This window comes from Lissotriton vulgaris, chromosome 2_1 (assembly GCF_964263255.1).
Source record: "Lissotriton vulgaris chromosome 2_1, aLisVul1.2, whole genome shotgun sequence".
In the NCBI taxonomy this organism is placed as follows: domain Eukaryota; kingdom Metazoa; phylum Chordata; class Amphibia; order Caudata; family Salamandridae; genus Lissotriton; species Lissotriton vulgaris.
This window is the reverse complement of record NC_141687.1, coordinates 1,278,758,460-1,278,780,087: the sequence shown is the minus strand read 5'-3', so window position 1 is coordinate 1,278,780,087 and position 21,628 is coordinate 1,278,758,460. Positions and strand designations below refer to the sequence as shown.

The following is a 21,628-nucleotide window of genomic DNA, read 5'->3' as shown; positions in this document are numbered from 1 at the left end:
GGGGGAGAGGATGGCCTGTAGTCACACTAGCATCAGGGTAAACCCTCTACTGTTTAACCTATTCATGACAAAACTCCAAGGACCACATATTCGTCACCTACTACCCAGGTATTTTTAGTGAGGCACCATCAACCCCCACTCCCCTTTTTCCTTCCAGAACAACCATTTTTGTCATCGTGTTTACAACAGTAAGTGCTCCTGCGTAAGTCGTAGCACACCCCGTTCCACAGTGGAACGGGATGGACCCGATGATGAAGCATGCCACCAAGGGGAAATCTCTGGTGGGTGAGGGTTTTATAAGAAAACCTTAGTTTTTCTGTCATGGAGAGTAGTTTGTACAAATATTTTTGGGATCCTAGACCAGCCCCATCTGTTATGTTTTATCACCCATGATTTTAACTTTCCTAACTTTCTTACATGAGAATAGAGAACTATAGTGTGCCTGAATCTCAAACTGATTACGATCTACTGAAGTAAGCTTTAACTTCAGCCCCCGCTTGGAGAGTCAAGTTTACAAATTGCTTAGCTTACCCACATGGAGTACATTAGTACCCCAGCAGATCATCAGTGGCAGGGTGACCACAGTTTCAAAATGAAAAACTTGCAGGACAGTAGACATAGAAATAGGACTATATTTTGGTCGGGCCGAATCCAGATTACAAAAGGACACAACAAATATTTAAGGTCACTTTCCTATCTCTCTCTCTCTCTCTCTCTCTCTCTCTCTCTCTCTCTCTATATATATATATATATATATATATATATATATATATATATATATACATTGTTGCTCGAACTCCACCACCAGTGAAGCACTCTAGGGTGGGTGCGATATGCGGTTGTGGAAGCCGCACTTTATTGTCGCTCTAGTCCTTCCAATTTGAAAGAAACTTCGCGCTCGCGGGGGCATTTGAACGTTATTTATTTCATAGCCAGCAACAAACGTGTTTCGGCGATCTGCCTTCTTCCGTGTTAGTGAACACAACGGAAGAGGCCATTTTTAAGAGGTATCATAGAAACAGTGATAAAATGATGTCAAGGGTGAACTTTGAAAATGAGGGGTATCAGTGGAAATTTCCCGCATCCTAGTGCCGGATCCTGATCAACCTGCAGAGAGGTTGTGAGACCTGAGGGAAAGGGTAGCATTGCAGACCTGATGAATGTGTAATCTGCTCTGTCTTCATTGCAGGTGGAGGAGATCCCATTTGACCCATCTGATTTACAACGGCCGCCCAAGCAACAGGTGCTACCATGGTCACAGAAGCCTCAAGATCTGGGCGCGTCAATGCCAACCCGGATACCCGGAAGCGGAGCAAGACCGCAATTTTCAAAAAGTATGGTGTCCCAATCATCGCCGCCATCCTGGTGGCAGCAGCGATCGTGGTGATCGGAATTCTAAGTAAGTTCTCCTGTCTTTTAAGTCAGTCACTGAGCAGCGTGAATACAGCGCGCATCCTGTGTGGTTGAACAATTGTGCCGTCAAGTAGCACCGACCACCAGTGCCATCAAGTAGCCCAATGGTTGTAACCATTCATAGGTGCTTGTTATATTGCTGGGGAGGCAAGGTCCTCCATTGTTTGTTGGTGTCACTGTGATTGCTAGCTCACAGCCTCCTACAAGGTGTTTCATGCCTTCTGACTCTCCTTGCCATGGTTATTGTTATCTAAGGATCAAGTTAAACCATTGTTTGTTGATGTCTCAGCAATGGGTTGCCCATAACCTCCTCCTACTTGCAGCCTAACATCAGTTTCATGCCATCTCTCTCACTGTCCTTGTCCTGGTTAAGGCTCCCTTAGAAGTGGGATTGATGTGGGTGTCAATGTCATCGTAGGCCCAGTACATCGTCCTCGGAGTCTGAACCCTCTTGCTCCTGTTGTCTCAACTAAGGTCTTGGATGTGGGTCTTACCACTGTTTGTTGGTGTCTCAATGACTGCTAGCTCAAACCCTCCTACAAGCTCTCTCACTCCACTGTTTATGCTCTCCTTGTCTCAGTTAAGGTCATCTTGGATAACTACTACTTCTTTTGCACGAAGTCCTTCAAGTTCATCCCGCTGAGCAAATGGTGTGATGGGAAGGAAGACTGCTCTGACGGGCAGGACGAAGCGAACTGCGTGGTGAAGATTGACATCACCACCCCGGCACCATGTGAGTTTTTAGGGGTCATGGCATAGACATGGGAGTTCTGAAATCCCTCAAATCATCCGCCTGAGGTGGTGATTGACTGGAAGATCTCCTGACAGGCTGGTTCTTGCAAAGAGTCGGAATCACTCCCATGTTAGGGGCACCTAACAAGTGACTGGTTTTGACCCTACACAAGGACCGAGCCGCAGGCGCCGCTCCTTGATTCGGAGTAAACTTGTTGAGTTCTCCTGTCCTGTCCCTGATAAGCCTCAGAAAGGTTTTTGTGATTGCTCGCCGCATTCTGCAGACCCTATTGTACTCCATCAACTGACTGAACCCACAGAACTAACATCTTTTCTCTCTCTTTCTCTTCAGTCAGGATCTCAGAAACACGCTCCATCCTGCAGGCCAACATTCAGTTGAGCGGGACCTGGGGCCTGGTCTGCTATGACACTTTCAACCAGCAAAAGGCGATAGCAGTTTGCAAAGCCCTGGGATTCAACAGGTACTGTCCTGCGTATGGCAATGGGATCGCAGGCGTGGGGTGCCACGATTGCACTTTATATGTACACATTCACCTTCGCCCACACATACATTCACCGACACGCACATCTATTGCACACTGCCATGCACACGTACATACGCACTGCCAGGCCAACCATTACCCAAAATCACACATACTAATGTGCAAAAATATGCGCAATCCAGATAGGCTAAAACTATAGATGCTCGCATGCACAAACAGAAGCCATACATATGCACACAGCCATACCTACACACTGAATCACACACACACTCACGCACACGCTCTTGACCACGCTTCAAAATCACATACCCATAAACTCACAAATAGAATTAGATACACATACTCAAGCACCCATATGCACACACATGTTCGTTCTCAGACACACACAGGTGTACATCTGTGCACTCACATGTACGCACACACAATAACACATGTGCACGCCCATGCCAGTGCACAGACATGCAGATGCACATGTTTCCAGAAACCAAATGTGTTTGGCGCTGATTCCTAATCTGGTGTCACTTAAAAAGTCGCTAAAAGTTTAGAAAGTATCTTTTTGTTCAATTTCAGTAGTGGTGTAGTGGGGCAGGCCTTCAGATTAAAATGTAAACAGGTAGCCTCCCCAGTCCTCTTTCCCCATTGTCCAAGAGCTGTAAAAAATGAGAAAAGCCTCCATAACCATCTGAAGCTCAGAACCCAACATGGGGGAGTATACTTCCACTTGGGCCAAGACTTTTCAGCTCCAAATATTCTATGCTAAACCATGATTTGGGTTTCGTGGGGGGTTATGGACGGCAATAGTTATGAGATGGTTTAGTACATTTCAGAGGTCTGTGGAGGGGGGCCCCAGTGACCAGCCTTTTCCTGAATTGTCTGTTTACCCCAGGTGGTCGAGGAAACCCCAAAGACTAGACTGGACTGTGTACCTCAGAAGTTCATGTAAATCCTCAGTTCCTGTTTAATACCGGGGTGCAGGTGATTTGTAGACGCTTCCAATCTCGGCAGACATGGGGGAGGAGGCAGGGCGAAATAGCAAGGGTTTAAGGAGAAAGGATAACACGACTACATCGGGGGGGGGGGCATTCGGGGAGTGCAGGATAGGTGCTCAGGTCTCCAGGGTACATCAGTTAGACAAGACTGCACCCCACTGGTAACGTGTGCTCTTCTCTTTCAGTGAGCCGACTTTCTCTGGGGTGGCGGCGACGGATATCACAGTGAACCTTCCTTTCAGCACAGTGGATGTCACCAGCAACGGGAGTACCCAGGCGTCAAGGAAAGAGTGAGTGCACCCCTTCTGCCTCAGCCTCACTTGGGAAGCAGCTCATCATTCTCCATAGGGCCCCATGGATTAGCTACCCCCACCCTCTTCCATGCAGGCCGACAACAGATGAAGTGCAGCTCAACAGCTGGAAAATGACGCCTATGTACTAATGTTCGACGCAACACAGGACATAAAGCAAAGTTGCTGCGTTGAAACGGAGAGAGCAGAAATCTGCCATATCTACTCAAATATAGCACATTTCTATTCCCTCCTAGAGCTGACCCACTGTGTGCTGCCTAGCGCCAACACTGGCACCCTTGTGCCACTCTGCAAGTGTGCCTTCATTATAGGCAGGATTGTTTTTGTGCTGGGAGGGGTGACTTCCTCCACAAAACAATCAAAAGAGGAAATATTGAGGAGAAAAAAATTACTTTTTTCCATGTAATGCTATCCTCCGTGTGCCGTGCCAATATGACACAATCCCAGGTTTACACACCTTTGCAAATCTGGAATTGCATCACATCCATGGGTAGATGCACAGAAATGCCCATACTCCACCTCTGGAACGCCTAATAGCTTCAAATGTTATGTATTGCAGTGCAACCTGCTGCTTTGCATTACATTACTTTACAACATCATGCAAGGCGGCTCAAATCACCCCTTACATGGTTTTGTTAATCTTACTGAAGATTTTGCATTGTCCATGCTTTCCCTTGCATGACACAAGGATAACATAAGGGCTCAGTAAATCTAGGCCTACATCTGTACATGGCTTGTGGTGGTTTTGTGTGGTTTTTATCTGCAAAATTAAATATCAAAGAAGAGGAGTGGAAGGCTGGTGTTTGAGGTGTGTATACATAAAGGGTGCAAAAAGGGGTCTGCTTGCCCCCGGGAGGGGAGGGGAGGGGGGGCCATAAACAGGGTAAATGTTAAACTAGGCCAGTGTGCGGTTCGGGGTGGGATAGAATGGGTATTAGTCATTCTGTGTCACATGTCTGCTGGGATGGCTTGTGTGATTCAACAGAGGGACGTTAACTTGTGGCCCATCTGTTTGGAGTGGATTCTCTCCTTTGTGACTGATTTGCACATGGTTAGTCCTTCTCTTTAATGGCACAGATGAGCGAAAAACAATGAAGTGGATTGAGCCCAGAGAAATTACCAGTGTTTCGAAGGGAATCATGCATTCCTGTCTGTCACCTAGGAGCTGGCATAGCTACCTGCAACAGTCATGTTTGAAATGCTTCGTTTGTTAAAGCTTGGACCTGCCTCAATGTTTTTATCAAAGCCTCTCTAACATACATAAAATGGGCCCTTGTTAAGTCTTGAATAGAAGTAGCCCAGTAAATCACAATCCGCACAGCGATCTCAGTTATAAGTTCTTGAACTTGTGGATTTTGTAGAGGAAAGTGCCAAAAATCTGGATCTTATGTCTTATTTTCTTGACAGAGTTCGGAATATGTTGTTGGATTTTATTGAATGTGATAACTATCCCATCTGACTATGTGTCATTAATAATATGACCCTTCGAGGCACTCCCTGACTAGTTGGCCCTGGCCTCACTGGCCCTAAAGATGCATGGAATTCATGGCGTGAGGTCATTCATGCATCTCACATCTGTAGAAAAACACTGCTTAACCTGCCTCTCTCTATATTTCTTCCTCAGGAGCTGTCAGTCGGTTGTCTCCATCAGCTGTCAAAGTAAGTACCTCTATTTACCTCTCTGTGCTCTCCCACCATGGCATGATGGGTTAAATGTATCAAGATAATGGTCTCAAAGCATATTTTCGATCAGTAACTAAGAGCCACATGTACAGCCATTTTTGACTGTCACAAATGGGAAATCGGGTCATTTGCGACTGATAAATAGGTCTGTGACATGTACAAACCCCTATTTTGAGAGTTGGTAACCTATTACCGACTCGCAAAATAGGATTTGCGATACGCTATTAGGAACGGGCGTGTCAAGGGTGTCCCTTCTTAATAGCGACTCGCAGTGCCATGTACGAATGTTTTGCGACTGAAATGCAGTTTCAAAACATTCACATTTTATCGCCACTGGAAAGTTGGTGGTAAAACCAGTCGCAAAGGGGAAGGGGCCCTTGCAAATGTGGGTACAAATATTTTTTTAGAGTAGAACCACTGCCTGCTCTTAATAAATGAAATGGAAACATTTCATTTTTCTTTTTGAAACACATCCCATTTTCCTTTAAGGAAAACGGGCTGCATTGAGAAAAAAATAACTCCTTTATTGAAAAAGCAGTCATAGACATGGTGGTCTGCTGACCCCAGTGGCCTTCATTCTCAATGGGTCTCAAATTGTGACCTGCCTCATGAATATTAACGAGGCAGGTCCCTTGCGGCCCATTTGGGAATCACAAACAGTGTCTCAGACCCTGTTGTGCATTCCATTTTACCAGTCGCAAAAAATTGCACTTTGCGACTCGCAAAATGGAATGGTCGTATTGTGTGAACTGACTAATGTACTAATAGGTCAGTTCACAAAATTCCATTTTAGAGTGAGTGTCCGTCCAACCTACTTAATAAATATTAATTAAACAGGTTGCAAATTGCGACTCACTCTGATTGGCTACAATCACTGGGATGGTGGCCCGCAAAGATCAACAGACCACCATCCCCGTGATTGCTTTTGAAACTTGAAAGTGTTTCTTTTTTAAAGCAGTCCGATTTCCGTAAAGGAAACTGGCCTGATTTTTTAAAATAACGTTTTCGTTTCTCAAAAGTTTCAGTGAGAGTTCGCGGAGGTTCCCTGCTCCCCAATCAGCAAAGTGGAAGCTACGTTACCACCCTAACTTACAAATCCGTACCTTTTCTATGGTTTGCAAATAAAATTCCATTTGCAAACCATTGATATATCTGGGACTGAGTCACAATTTGGAAGAGACGTCCACAACACGTCTCTTCCAAATTGCCATCCAGTGTCCACTCTCAATTCCATTTTAGGAGCCAGTGAAACTTTACCAACTCCTAAAATGGGTTTTGTGCATGCAAAATAATGTCACAAACTCCGAAATGGAGTGTTTACAACCGCAATTCTAGGTTAATATATCTGGCCCCGCCTTCATAAGTGTATCTGTCTGTGGAATTCCTAATATGTCAGTGAGAATGACTGTGCACTGCCATCTTTGGCCCTAAAAACTCCAATCTCTGTGCAAACACAGTGATCAAATTAATAGTTGTGTGATAATTATTACACCCTCACACTTCGCTCATGATAGATTCTATTAGGTCAAACCTACTGAAATGTATCAATGGAAATGACATTAAAGGGCTGTACCCAGTTCTGATTTTCAGCATAACAACTCTCTATGTAAATATGTAGCACTTGGATTCACTTTATATACATTTATCCTATGTGTCTGTCCTTAAATGCTGCCATGGATGCAGTCCTGCCAGAAAAAAAAATCCTAATTGGAATGTACATGTGTGTAGCTATGTATTCTTTTCTATATCGGTGTGTACATGTCTGTATTTGTATATGTATATTCTGTGTTTGTAGCTGTGTGATTGTGGCTTGTGAGTAGGGCAGAAATACATCATTAGCAGCTAACCTGAAAATTGACTGATTCCGACCAGCACCCTTCCTCCAGAGAAGCCTTTCATTAGCTGCTCCCTATCACCTCTGTAAACATCTGCTATACATCATATACGTACACCTCTAATTTATATCCTACACACACAGATCTGCTCTATATTCTCTGCTACACATCTGTTACATATCATCTATGTATGCCTCTGTACTATATCCCAATACACATCTATGCATCATATCTACTACGCACACCGACCTCTTCTCTACAGACTCCAGACGCACCACTGCTCTATACTGTTTACCAGGCCTCCCCTATATATTGGCTATGTACAGCTTTGCTCAATGTTCTTCACAAACTTCTTTGCTACTAAATGACATATATATGGTGAGTTCATGCTATATTATCAAAGGGGCCAACCGTTGTTTCATCTGTGGTGCACACTTTTATTAAATGTGTTTGACAATTACATATTTACTGTTGTAGGAATATAATTTTCCCCAAAAGAGAAGGATCCAGTCTTAGCCACTTGTGACTTGGGGTTCCTCAAGTCAATCTCTAGCCTGGGTCATTATCTGAGATTAGATGTTGCACTGTTCCTGCCTCATGTTCAAGGTCTGCTCTCGTCTGCTGCTATGTCCTGGCTGTGTACACTGTGCTTACTCCTGTGTGTTTTTGTACAGACTGCGGCTCAGGTGCGAACCGAGCAGCGCGTATAATTGGCGGAGTCAGCACCTCCATCAACAGCTGGCCCTGGCAGGTCAGCCTGCAGTGCCAAGGATCTCACATCTGCGGGGGCAGCATCATCAGCCAGCAGTGGATCGTCACTGCAGCCCATTGTTTCCTTGAGTAAGTAAAGATGGGTTCCTCTCTGCACCCCACATCAGGAAGATAACTATTGAGGAACCAATGAGCAACACTAATGCAAAGCTTAGAAAGGCGTGTCAGCTTCAGAGAGTAGCCCATGCGCTGATGCCAGAGTAACACCTCGTAAAAGCTGCACTATATTGAGCTGATTCCACAGAGTATCCAGTGTCAGCACTGCGCTAACTCCAGATCAGGGTAGTGTGAGCACTGCACTATAGTGACCCAACTAATCATAGCAGTTTATCTAAGTCCAGAGCAGGGCCTCGTGAACATTGCACTTCAGCATGCTTATTCCAGGGAGTAGCCCATGTGAGTAGTGCACTAAATCTAGATAAGGACATTGTGAACACTGCACTATATCGAGATAACCCATGAGAGTAGCCCATGTGAGTAGTTCAGTAGTTCCGCATTAGGGTCTCATTCACACTGCACTATGTTGAGCTGACTCCAGATAGTAGCCTATGTGATCACTGTACTAACACCAGATTAGGGCATGGTGAGCAATGCATTAAATTAAGTTAACTCCAGAGAGAAAGCCCTCTGAGCACTGCACTAGTACACACTGAGGCCTTGTGAACACTGCACCCCATTGAGCGTATTCCAGAGAGTACAACATGTAAGTATGAACTGACACCAGAGTGGGGTCTTGTGAACACTGCACTATACAGATAACTCATGAGAGGAGCACGAATGGCCACTGCATTATATTGAGTCCCATATAGGGCATTACTGTAGAAATGTACTATATCTTTCCAAATACACAACATCACTATAGGAATACGACACCATGTTGCGCCAGTACCATGGCTGGCTTTAGTGCTGATGGCGCCCGGTGCAACAATCATTTTTGGCGCCCCACACCCCATGAGTTCCTCCTCAGATTCTCTCACTACCACCACGCAAAAGGGCCCCACATCTCTCCAACCATAAGTTATTGCTAAACATAGTGCCCCCCCCCCCCCCCCCAGGTCAGCGCCCAATGAGGCCCCACCGGTCACACTGCACTAAAGCCGGCCCTGGCCAGTACACACAATTGCTATGAAAATACTGCACCGGTAAACACCGCATTACCAAAGAAGTATTGCTTTGCATTGTACCTTCCTCCATAATTATCTCATGATGGTTTTGCTTCATTGCAGGGGGCAGGGACAGACTGAGCGCTGGCGCGTCCAATATGGCAGGTCCACCCTGAACTACATGTTCGCCAGTGAGGTGATAATGATCATTCTCCACTCCGGGTACAGCACGAGAGACAATGATATTGCCCTCCTCAAGTTGAAGTCACCCCTCACATTTTCAGGTAAGCTACCCCTTTGGCTTGGCATCATGGTGCATGCGGGGATGCAGCTGGCAGGGGAGAGTGGCAAACGTGCGCGTTCGAGGTCAAGATCTGAGTTATCAAGTTTACACCCAGGTGAGAACTAGGGTGGAAACCAGATAACTCTTCAATAGTTTAGGAATTATTGTGGAACCCTAGAACCCCAAATCCACGGGGTTTGGTAGAGAGAAAAACAATCCAAAGACTCTTATTGTTATTTAAAAGTATGAATGAGGGTGCTTCTGATATTTATGTTTCCCTCATCTTCATTGCTTGATTTTGCTTGCGAGAAAGTGTCACGCATAGTCGTTGAAATGTCACTCATAATTACACTGAAAATATGAAAATGTCACTCATAGGAATCGGAAACCTTGGCCGCATGACCAGACAAGCATTGGCATAGCCAATAGGTATCGCCTTTGGGATCTTATACGTGTTTAGCCATACAACAGTTGATGTTGTTGCACCAAGGATATTGTGCTGCCTAACTAAATTCTTATAAGGTCCCAATAGCGAGACCTATTGGCTATGCCAATGCTTGTTTTTAATATTGGTAAGTGCCTGGCAGCTTCCGTGTAATAAAGCTTTGCATAAACCATGACAAAACAAAGCAAGCATCGACAACGCCAAAAGGCTAGCAACCAATGCCAGACCTAATGGCTTTGCAAGGGGTTGTTAATTCTTTCCTCTTTGGCTTCACAATGACACTGCTATGTTGTTTTATTCTTTAGTTATTTACATATACACACAGCCACTCTGTAGCGAGTCTCATTAAAACTCCCACTAAATACTCCAGCATTGTATGGCACTATGGCAAAAGGGCTTTTTAAATTCAATGAAAACGAAATTAAGACAGGTGAGAAGAACAATTGTAAAATAGAAATATCCTGTCTCACCCTTAAATTGTTGTTTGCTAAATATCTGTCTATTTGATGCCTACTAACGAAGTTCTAGTGACCGGCACTCGTATTGTTAAGGAGTAGGCAGTGTTGTAATAGGGCTGGAGGCCTTCTGGTAAATGTCATCTCGAGAACCAGCATGCAATTATCAAGGAGAGAGAGAGGACTAGATAGCCAGTCCGTATCCCCAGGTCTATTTATATGTAATCAAAAAGGACTAGGCTGATTATATATGGTACAGGACTCAGGACTGGAGCTCTGTGAGGCGGCTGATGTTCTTTTTGCATCTAATCGTGCTCTGTTGCTCCACAATTCTAGTTCTGACCTTACGTGTTGTCATGCCTATGTATCAGAGGCCGCATGGGCATGTGGTTAGGTAAACGACATTGGTCGAATTGCAATTCGTGTGGTGTTGTTGTGTCCAGATCTTTCCAGGTTCCAAGTTCAGTGATTTGGAGTGGTCGGTTAGGTGGCACACACTGCAGTCGTTGCAGGGATAATGTCCTGTACCTTAGCGTGTGCAACACATTTTAGATCACACACTCACTTTAAGTGTAGATCTCACCTTCACATACTTTACGGTGCTGAGGAAAGCCAGAATTACAGAAGGGCCTGGCTGAAACATGTAGACCAATCCACCGGATGCAGGAGTTCATAACCAATACTCCACCTACATTCATAGCCTTGCTTTTATTACTTTCAGCGGCCCAGATTTTAAAGACAACCCTTTGGGTAATGGGAGCAGTGAATAGTTTTTAACCTATCACGTTCACATCACCTTTCACTGCACACTCAGTAACATACCTGCTCCACTGTAATACAGGCATTGAAGCACACCCGGGACATGCTCGGTGTCACTGGGTGGGCCCGATGATGAAGCATGCCACCAACTAGGTGGGTGAGGGCTTCATAAGGAAACAAAATGGTTCCTGCACTTCCTCATACAGTCCTGAGTCCTGTACCATATATAATCAGCCTAGTCCTTTTTGATTACATATATCTCGAGAACCAGCCCTTTAAGTGACGCCCATTTCTCTGAAGAGCCGGGTCTGTGTTGCAGTCACACGTGCAGATCTACATTATCAGGAAGGCGCTAATTAGATCGCCGCCATGTCATGTATCAAGGCCGCACTACACTAAAAGCAGATGCACAAATGTCGCACAAAGACCTGAGGTAAACAAGCGCTATGACATAGCAGTTGCGTCATTTTGTCGGTTCGCACTAATCACATGCTCATGCCAACAAAATTAAGTAAGCTATTTTTTTTTTTATTGAAGCACTGATGGGAAGTGAGCAACACGGAATGATGGGGTTCGGGGGGGGTAATACGGCGGGTGCAGAGGGATAACGGATACAACATAGAGGCAGGGGTTGGGAAGGAGATGCAACCAACAGGAGAAGGAGGTGGGGGAAGCAACACAAAGGGTAGGACGGAGGAAGCAGCAGCGAGGCGGGGTGGGGAAGAGAGGGGTCTGATGAGAGAGTAATGTAAAGCTGGTGGGGGAGAAGCACTCAGACAGGTAGGCAACCATGAAATTATGTGGTGGGGCACAGAAGCAAGGGGCGAAAGAAGAGGAGGGAGATGTAAACAGGCAGAAGAGCAACACGGAGCACTGAAGGGGGAAGAGAAGCACACTAGGGAGACAGTTGGAAAGCACATGTGCTCTTGCTGAGTGCTTACGACAAAAGAAAAAAGTATGGCCCTAAAAGTGAGCAGAGGAAGTCACAGTAAATTGTCTGATCCAGGGGAGGGACAGACACAAGTTGGGCAAGACAAAAAAGAAGCACAAAATTGAAAGTGGCAGGAAAACTAAACTATGGTAAGCAACAGGTAGGCTCCAAGTCCACAATATGTCTCGCAACAGACAGCGAGTAACCCTACTATCAGGTGTGACCTAACAACAGACATATCAGATGCTTCTAGTAGGCTCAACTTAAAAACAAATGCTACAAGACTAGCCTGTAATGTAATTGTATGAAGTTCTAATTGTAGCTGGCCCAGGCTCCACTAGATCATGTTCCGCTGAGATTGGCTGCAGACCACAATTGGCAGATGGTTTACAATCTGTTGTATGTTAATAAAATAAGGTTGGATCACAGCGGGATTACATATTTGCCACAAGAGCTCTGTTCCCAAGTAAATGCTTAGTGGCGGGACATTTATACAGTCTATTGCCTCCCTGTTAATGACAGGGTATTTCTGACCGGGCCTTGCCTGAGAGCCGCCCTCAGTTTGAATGACAGCATGCCTCTGATCCATGTTTGTAGCTCCCTGGTTTTATGTTAGTGCCATTCCGGCTTGCTCACAATGTTTTGAGCCTTCATTGTAACAAAACCTATGTCCCCCCTGTTCCTAGTCGGAGAGCCTTTGTCTAGTATCTGTGTGATTGGAGTCCTGTTGGGTTATTACTAGGTAAGGATCCCGGTATGACCTCTTCGAAGCACTGGTTGTGAGAATTATTAGGTGTGAGGAGGAGATATTAGGACAAGTTCTTTCGAACAGGTAATGGGGATTAAATAATTCAAATAGAAAATGAGTTTAAACGAGGAGGAGGGATAAAAACTGTTGAAAGGGAAAGAGGAACATAAGGGGTAACGCCGGAAAAGGGAACAAAAATGGTGTGGGAGGAGGTTGGTGCTTTTACAAAATACAATGCAAAAGAAACGCTGGTGGAACAAGAGAGACAGCCGGCTCCACGTGACCATGCCACTTACGAGCGCTCTTCCGAAAAAAGGTCACCTTGGTGGCTCGGCAGAGCGCGAGACAGACGGGGTAGGAGCACAGGTTTCAGACGAAAGAGGGGAGGAGGGAAAGGGATGCTAAAATAAGTGCCAGGCGGATATCGTACGACGAAAAAAACAAGCAACAAAAAGACGCGTGGCCGCGAGACGCGCTCTGTGGTGGGGAAGGGTGCGGAGCATTAAAGCTCGAGCAGGCAAGACGGAGAGGCAAAAGTGAGTGGTGTGCAATGTGCGCTCACCATGACGAGAGAGGAAAGCCAGATGGTGCCTCTGCTCGTCATTGTGCACGTGCATGCAAGCTTGAGGCCAGCCAGCTTTTGGTAGGACTTACTAAAGGTCTCACCGACAGCGCATGCGCTGGCTCAGCGAGACCTAATCACACTTAGAACAGCAGCGTCAACATTCTCGTTTCTAGAGGAGTCACTCCTGTAGTACATAAAGATGGCAGTAGAGATCCCCCAGCCTCATCCTTACTTCTTGACAGAATGTTTGACCATGCGGTTTAAATCTAAAAAATGTGTTATATGATTGTGTCTGTTGTCCACCTCCGCTCTGAAAAAAACAGACTCTGTCTTTCTACAGAAAAAGGCCAGAACTGGACTAGCGGCCATAACCACTGCTAGTGTAAAGGGAAACTAAGCTGGGTTGGGTACACATTACAACAAAGTGTACAGCGATTTCGAAGGTCCATTCCAGCATGGCAGAAGGGTGGGAGAAGTTGTCTGCCCGCCACTATGGCGAAAAATAACAACAAATATACAGAAAGCTTTGCACTTCAATCATATCTTGGCCAAAATCCTTAATTTCACTGTTTTCTTCTGTTCTAGATTCCGTTCAGCCTGTTTGTCTGCCAGGCTTCGACAGTCTGTTGCCAAATGATGCGAGGCTGTGGGTGACGGGCTGGGGGCACACCATCGAAGGCAGTGGTAAGTACCCCCAAAATAATGTACACACACAGACACCTGAATATCCATGCTGAAAATGCCTGTGTTTCATCGCTTCTGATTCACAGCTGAGCGACAGTGTCAGACAAGGTACTTTGCCCACAATGACACATTTTGTTAAGTTGTCTCCTTCAACCTCACTTTCTAAATCTCTTGGTGCACTCCTACTTGAGTGACACCCCCTAAATCGTTATCTTGAACTTCCATTTCCCTCCTTTTCCCCCACGTCATTTACTTAATACGCTAATCTTTCTCTGCTCCCTTATGCCACATCACATTCACACTCTATCACCCTCCTGCCTCTTCTCCACCATTCAGTATTTAGTATCCTTCGGCTCATCCCTACTCCAACTGTCTCTTAATATTGTTTCTCTTGGAATGAAAGCCGTAAACCTCCACCGCCCGCTTCCAAACCCCCTCTCCATTTGCTCCATCATTCCCTCTCCCCCTTCCTTGTCCACTGTGAAATGAAATGAAATGAAAATGGGATTTATAAAGCGCTACAGTTGCCCTGAGGCGTCCAGGCGCTGTCAATCCGTTGTCCCCTGTATAAACTTTTCTCCTTCTGCTTACCATCAGAATCGCTTCCAGTCCTCCTCTAACACCACCCCCATGATTTAACACCAGATTTACTCTTCCATGTATCCTCTAACCTACTGTCACTGCCTCTCTTTCCCATCATGTTCCTTCTACCCTCTCGTCAGCTCTCACCTAGCAACAATTGCCACTTTCTGGCTCCTGGGTTGCTGTTTTACCCACTTCATGATCTTCTAAGACACTGGCCATTGACACGGAGTGTAAAAGGAAAAGACTGTGCCACTACGTCTCCCCCTCCACCCTCTCGCCAAAAACAATTCTCTTCCCAACTTTCTCTTTCTCATTTCTAATCCTTTTACCCCCTGACCTACCACAGCCTATGCTTACTACACCAGCTAACACATCTCGTTCCACCTCACACCCCCACTTAGCCTGACCCCAATAACCTGGTTATGTCTCTACTTGACCTCTTCGCTCAGGAAGAAGAACACCCTCTAAACTCCTCTTCTTCTTCAACATCCACATCTTCCACTTTTCCTTTCTATCTCCCCCTCATCATGCCCATCCCCTCATTTCCCACACACTTGAGCTGTTTGCTGATCAAAACACATTCAGCGAACAAGAACCAGAACATCTTCAGACAGAACTCACACTTGAAAGCCGGACCTACGCTCCATAGCTCTTCACCATTAAAACATGTCTCAGAAATTATGTTTCACTTGTATTCCATAATGCAGTTACACCAGGATATCAGATTAACACATATAATTGTCGTGGGAAGGCCAGAGGAGGCTTAGCATTTATCTTCAAAGGATCAGTAAAAGCACATACACTAAACTGGTTGTGAATCATTGATAGCCCATGGAACACCCATCCCTACTTTCTTATGCACATTCCCATCAATCTACACACCTACTGTTAAACATTGAGCAAGCTCTAACATCTCCCTAAACTAGACCCATCTCTGCATGCTGGGTGACCCGAACATTTGATTTGACCAAGTTTCCCTTCCACAGCCAACAATCGTTACAAACAACCCTGAAGCTCTTAATGTCTCCACATCAGTAACTGGTGCGACCCACACACCTGGCCACACACGTGACACAATTTTCATCATATTAGGTGCCATCATGATCATAAAAAGAAATTGATCTTCTTAAAGCAAACACCAGTTTATCTCTATCACTCCCAAGCTCCCTCCAAGACCAAGTACTATCACAGCATTGATCTCAACGACACACTGGAAAAAACTCGTTCTCTGAAACTTGATTGTTTCGACTCATCGCTCTCACCACCGGACCAAATAAAAGAAGTCAGCCTGCTATATGACTCACTCTCCAAAAGCTTCAACAAACCCATTCCTCGCAAAACATCCACACCTCGTAAACACAGTTTAAGATGTAATGAAGGAATAAAGCAGATCAAATTGCAAATAGTTGCATGAACGTCAATGGAAGAAATCTAGAAATGTTCAGCAAAATCTGTCGTTCTGGACTTAACAAGAGTTACAAATCCTCCATCAAGATAGCAGAATGGCTACACTGCGCCAATTGGATCTTCAATGCCAAGTGTCCAACAAGGAAACTCCACAGGATCCTTACAGAATTCTGCACCCTCATTGCAACTGTGCAAAGACTCGTCTGTCTCAAGACTTTTGTAACTCTATTACAGACCATCTTGTGACCAAAACCAATATACTAGAATTTAATCTCATTAACAAGAGAGGTGCACAGCCAACTGAGACCAAGAAAGAGAAGACTGCATTGACTAGCAAACATCTGACACTGCTTCCTTAAAGAAATGCTCAGCATCAGAATTCAATGATCTGGTCGAGTTTAATGGACCCGCAGGTTAACCATCATACCCTTGTCCACCACAAATCTTCTAGACAGTGTTTGCTACTCATACTACTCATCAAGAAGAGTAAACATGACCCAGCCGAATCAGTAAGCAGCAAGCTATTTTGTGAATTTTAATATCTTGTAAAATTTATTGAAAGAGTAGCATTTACTCAAATCTCTGACTACCTTGCAGAAAACAAACTGCTCTAAGGTCACTAATCACCCAGGTAAAGGCACAGAGTCTGTTCTGATCTCCATTTGGAACAGAATAACTACAAGTGTGGACAGTTTTGGCATTGCTACTATTTGACTGGGCTTGTCTACTGTATTTTTATGCTTCATTACCACTCCCTTTTAGCAAACTACAGGAACTTGGCATATAAGTGGAAAATGTATTTATTGGCTCTCCACCTACTGCTCCAACGGAGCAAGCTTCTTCTTGCTTTTCTCATTCACATTATCGTCTTTTACTGTCTATGCAGGCTTACCTAAAGGATTGATCATCATCCCATTCCATTTTATTTTCTGCCTCAGCGAAGTACCATATCTCAAGAAGTCATCAGCTTGAAAATCTTAGAATGGATCCAATTGCACTCATATCATCCTGAAAGTGGAAATCATCTTGGATCTAGACAGTTCTTAATTTGAGCTGGTTCTTTACAGTACTCAGCACCGGCACTTAATTGTCAACACCGGCGCTTGTGACAGTTTGCCACAAAGTGGTGCTGTCTCACTAATTTAGAGAAGACCACAACAACAGCAAATTATTAACTAAATATACATTAAGAATTACTATTACCTGCCCCCCCCAAGTCATTCTTATAGCTTTTGGGCCTGAAATATTCCAAACTGTCACACTTGTAGGATTGTGATGGTTTGTAGTTTTGCTGGCGCTATCACTGGCAGCATGGCAGGGGAAATGTGTGGTGCAAGCTGCAGTGGTATCCTGGCGAGAGCCCTGGCATGTATTGTTTTTACAAATTAAGCACTGTCTCCAAGCCATTGTCCAATGGTTGTTGACCAATCAGCCTAAACTCAATTCATCCAAAACAGAAATCTTGCCTTGCCATTGGAAGAACTAGCATCCCTCGTCAGTCTGGCCAAAGGAACTTGGAGCACCACCTACAAAATTGACAGAAGGGACAAACTTGGGGGTCATCCCTGATTCCTGCCAGTCCACAGTTCCCCAGGTAAACCAAATCACCTAAAGTGTTTCTACTCCGTGCGTATCCTAAGATGACTTATGCCACTCCCCCTGTTTCCTAAGAAGCTCCAGACAACCACACCCCTCATTTGTTACACATTGACTATGCAAGCAGACTTCTCCATGAAGACTGTCTCTCTGGCATTACTGCAACAATTATTAAGAATTCCGACAACTTCTTCATGTTCATCTATGTGACCACATCTCACCAGCCCTGGTGATAATTAACTGGCTTCCCATTGCCAATCATTCATCTTTAAAGACCCTGTGGTTCAACCCATGGGGCCATCATTGGCAGATCCAAGTAAGCACCCATGTTATTCTCAGAAGTGAGCCCACCGGTCTGATGATGTCACAGATGACCGTCTCCTTGTGTATAAAGAAATGTATTGGTTGGACCTCCTTCTCTATACAAGTGACTAACGGCCACATGCATCAAAGTCCCGTTTTGCGATTCCTAATTTGCGATTTTTAGGGAATCGCAAATAAGGAATCGCAAAACGGGATGCATGAATAAAATTGCATTAAATTTGCGATTCGGTAAAAATTGCAATTTTTACCGATTCGCAAATATTATGCGAATTCCAATTTGCGATTTCGCAATTCCCATTGATTCCTATGGGCCAAACGGCCCATAGGAATCAATGGGAATTGCGAATTCGCAAATTGGAATTCGCAAAATGTTAATGGGGGATCCAAAGGACCCCCCCCTGCACCCCTGAAATGTATTTTTAAATGGATGTTTCACACACACATGTCCTAAGGACATGTGTGTCTGTAACATGATAGTGCTTAAAATGCTAATTTGATCATTTTAAACCTTTTTCGCAAATTACCACGAGGTTCACCCTCGTGGTAATTTGCCCCCCCTAATTGCGAATTCGCAATTTTAAAATTAATCATGCATTGCTTTTAAGGAATCGCAAATTTGCGATTCCTTAAGAGCAATCGCATTTTTGGAATTCGCTAAAAATAGCGATTTTTCCCAAAATGCTTGATGCATACCAAAAAGGTATTTAGGAATCGCAAACGGCCGATTTTACCGAATCGCACCGCTTGCGATTCCTAAATACCTTGATGCATGTGGCCGTAAGTTCTGGAACTCTCTTCCCATCAAAAATAGAACCATTGAAAACCATTGAAGTCCAAAAAGGATCTAAAAAACCCATCTCTCCCCAAGATGATGTCATGGAAAATAAACCCGACAAGAAGAGATAAATAGTCATTTCCTCTGTTATTTATTGGTGTACTCTGAAGGACATATTCTATGCATGCACTATAACACCTTAAGCCAATGGCAGTCTTGAGATGGCAACTAGTCGTTTTAGGTCACCATACAAGAAATAGACTGCCAGCGTGATTTCCTTCTACCATAGTCCAGCCTCTAACATTTGCCTAAAAAATATGGCTGTGTTCTAAAAAGCTCTTGGTCCTAATGACTACACTATTTCATCTGTTCAAGGCTCCATTAACTTGAATGGTATTCTGCAACTGGATTTGTTTCTGTCTACAGGAGCATCAGCTGAATGTGTGATTCCTGTGCTACTATAATTACATTATTAACTCTGTTATGGACCACCTTAACTGAAATGTATTTTTGATTGACTGGATTTTTGTTTAAACTGTGCCACTGGAGTAAAGTGTAGTTTACCACACCACTACCTTATTCTGCCTGTTTAAGGTTCGCCTGAATCAAAATGTATACTTGATGAACTGCCCATGGGTTATGTGATGATTGTTCCCTTGACTTTTCTTTACCACCCCTGGGTGGAACCAACGCTTATACTAAATTCTCCAAACTGCTCCTCCTTCAGCCTACTTATCCAGAGTTAACAACCTACTCCTCCAGGCAGTTCCCTGGGTGCCTTTGTAATCGGGCATTTACTGTGTATTTCAAATGTCAGTTATCACGCTTTCTCCTACACACACATGTAGGCCAGCGGTGGATGCTCTGCTGTGGCGGAGGAGCATCGCCGTCCCCACCCCCCACCCGGCGCGCCGCCAGCACCCTCAAAAACGTGAAAAATAAAGCAATAATAAAACGGGGTTTAAACCCGTTTTCTTATCGTTTTATTTTTCTTCTAACTAAATGTGCAGAGTTTTGGGGGTGGGGCCAGAGGGATGACAGTCACTGAGGGGGAGTGGTATGCACTACCTTCAGTGTACATGTGGGTTTGGCCGGTCGTCTTAGGGCAGCAAAACCGACACGCACACTGAAGCTGTCTCCAACCCGGGTTAGAGACAGCAGGCACAAGCTCCCAGTCTTACTGGGAGCCCAAATCAAGAGCACTCAAGCCAGTTCTGATGCTGCTCTCATGCTGCATGAAAGCAGCATCAGGATTGGTCACAGGGGATTCTGGGAGCCTGTCTGCAGAGTAGCAGAAAAGCGCAATGCGGCTGGCTGAAGGTATTTTCATTTTTTCGTCGTAGTCCATCGTCTCCCTCCCCTTGCCACACCATTCTGCTGTGACACCATCCGCCACTGATGTAGGTGCAGCTATATATTTGTCAATCAATCAATCAATCAATCATAACATTTGTATAGCGCGCTACTCACCCGGACGGGTCTCAAGGCGCTTGGGGGAGGGGTCCGCTACTGCTCGAACAGCCAGGTCTTGAGTTGTTTCCTGAAGGCGAGATGGTCCTGTGTCAGCCGGAGGTGGATGGGGACGGAGTTCCATGTCTTGGCTGCCAGGAAGGAGAAGGATCCTCCTCCGGCGGTGGCTCTTCGGATGCGTGGTACGGTGGCGAGGGCGAGGCTTGTAGAACGTAGCTGATGGGTGGGCGTGTGGAAGGTCAGGCGGTCATTGAGGTACTTGGGGCCCAGGTCGTGGAGAGACTTGTGTGCGTGGGTAAGGAGCCTGAACGTGATCCTTTTGCTGATGGGGAGCCAGTACAGGTCCCTCAGGTGGCCAGAGATGTGGCTGCGTCGGGGGATGTCCAGGATGAGTCGGGCGGAGGCGTTCTGTATGCGCTGGAGTCTTTTCTGTAGTTTGGCTGTGGTTCCCGCGTAGAGGGTGTTCCCGTAGTCCAGTCGGCTGGTGACGAGTGCTTGGGTGACCATCTTCCTGGTTTCGGTCGGGATCCATCGGAAGATCTTTCGGAGCATACGCAGGGTGTTGAAGCACGATGAGGAGACGGCGATGAATTGTCTGGTCATCGAGAGGGAAGAGTCCAGGATGAAGCCCAGGTTGCGTGCGTGGTCTGTTGGCTTGGGAGCGGTGCCCAGGGCGGGAGGCCACCAGGAGTCGTCCCAGGCGGAGGGCGATGGTCCCAGGATGAGGACTTCCGTCTTGTCTGAGTTCAGTTTCAGGCGGCTGTTCTTCATCCACTCGGCGACGTCTTTCATCCCTTCGTGTAGGCTCGTTCTGGCGGTGGCGGGGTCTCTGGTGAGGGAGAGGATCAGTTGGGTGTCGTCGGCGTAGGAGATGATGTTGAGGTTGTGCTGGCGTGCGATGGCTGCAAGAGGTCTCATGTAGACGTTGAAGAGGGTGGGGCTGAGTGATGATCCTTGAGATACGCCGCAGATGACTTCGGTGGCCTCAGATCGGAACGGGGGAGGCGGACTCTTTGTGTTCTTCCGGCGAGGAACGAGATGATCCACTCCAGTGCCTTCTCTTGGATACCGTTGTTGCTGAGGCGTTGAACTAGGGTGCAGTGGCAGACGGTGTCGAACGCTGCAGAGAGGTCCAGGAGGATGAGGGCCGCTGTTTCCCCATTGTCGAGCAGGGTTCTGATGTCGTCGGTGGCTGCGATGAGGGCGGTCTCGGTGCTGTGGTTGGCTCGGAAACCGGACTGCGAGGGGTCGAGGGATCCGT

At 45.7% G+C, this 21,628-nt stretch overlaps 1 protein-coding gene across 1 annotated transcript in view; it reads left to right on the top strand.

Moving 5' to 3' along the window:
* Positions 1-21,628, top strand: part of TMPRSS4 (transmembrane serine protease 4) — an 87,560-nt gene that overhangs the window by 31,728 nt on the left and 34,204 nt on the right. Inside the window, exons 2-9 of the mRNA XM_086957012.1 lie at positions 1,190-1,399; positions 1,994-2,146; positions 2,498-2,627; positions 3,823-3,927; positions 5,573-5,607; positions 8,141-8,306; positions 9,464-9,624; positions 14,112-14,210. Of these exons, the coding sequence (XP_086813138.1) occupies positions 1,252-1,399; positions 1,994-2,146; positions 2,498-2,627; positions 3,823-3,927; positions 5,573-5,607; positions 8,141-8,306; positions 9,464-9,624; positions 14,112-14,210 (997 nt within the window). The 5' untranslated portion in view covers positions 1,190-1,251. The remainder of the gene's footprint in view (positions 1-1,189; positions 1,400-1,993; positions 2,147-2,497; positions 2,628-3,822; positions 3,928-5,572; positions 5,608-8,140; positions 8,307-9,463; positions 9,625-14,111; positions 14,211-21,628) is intronic.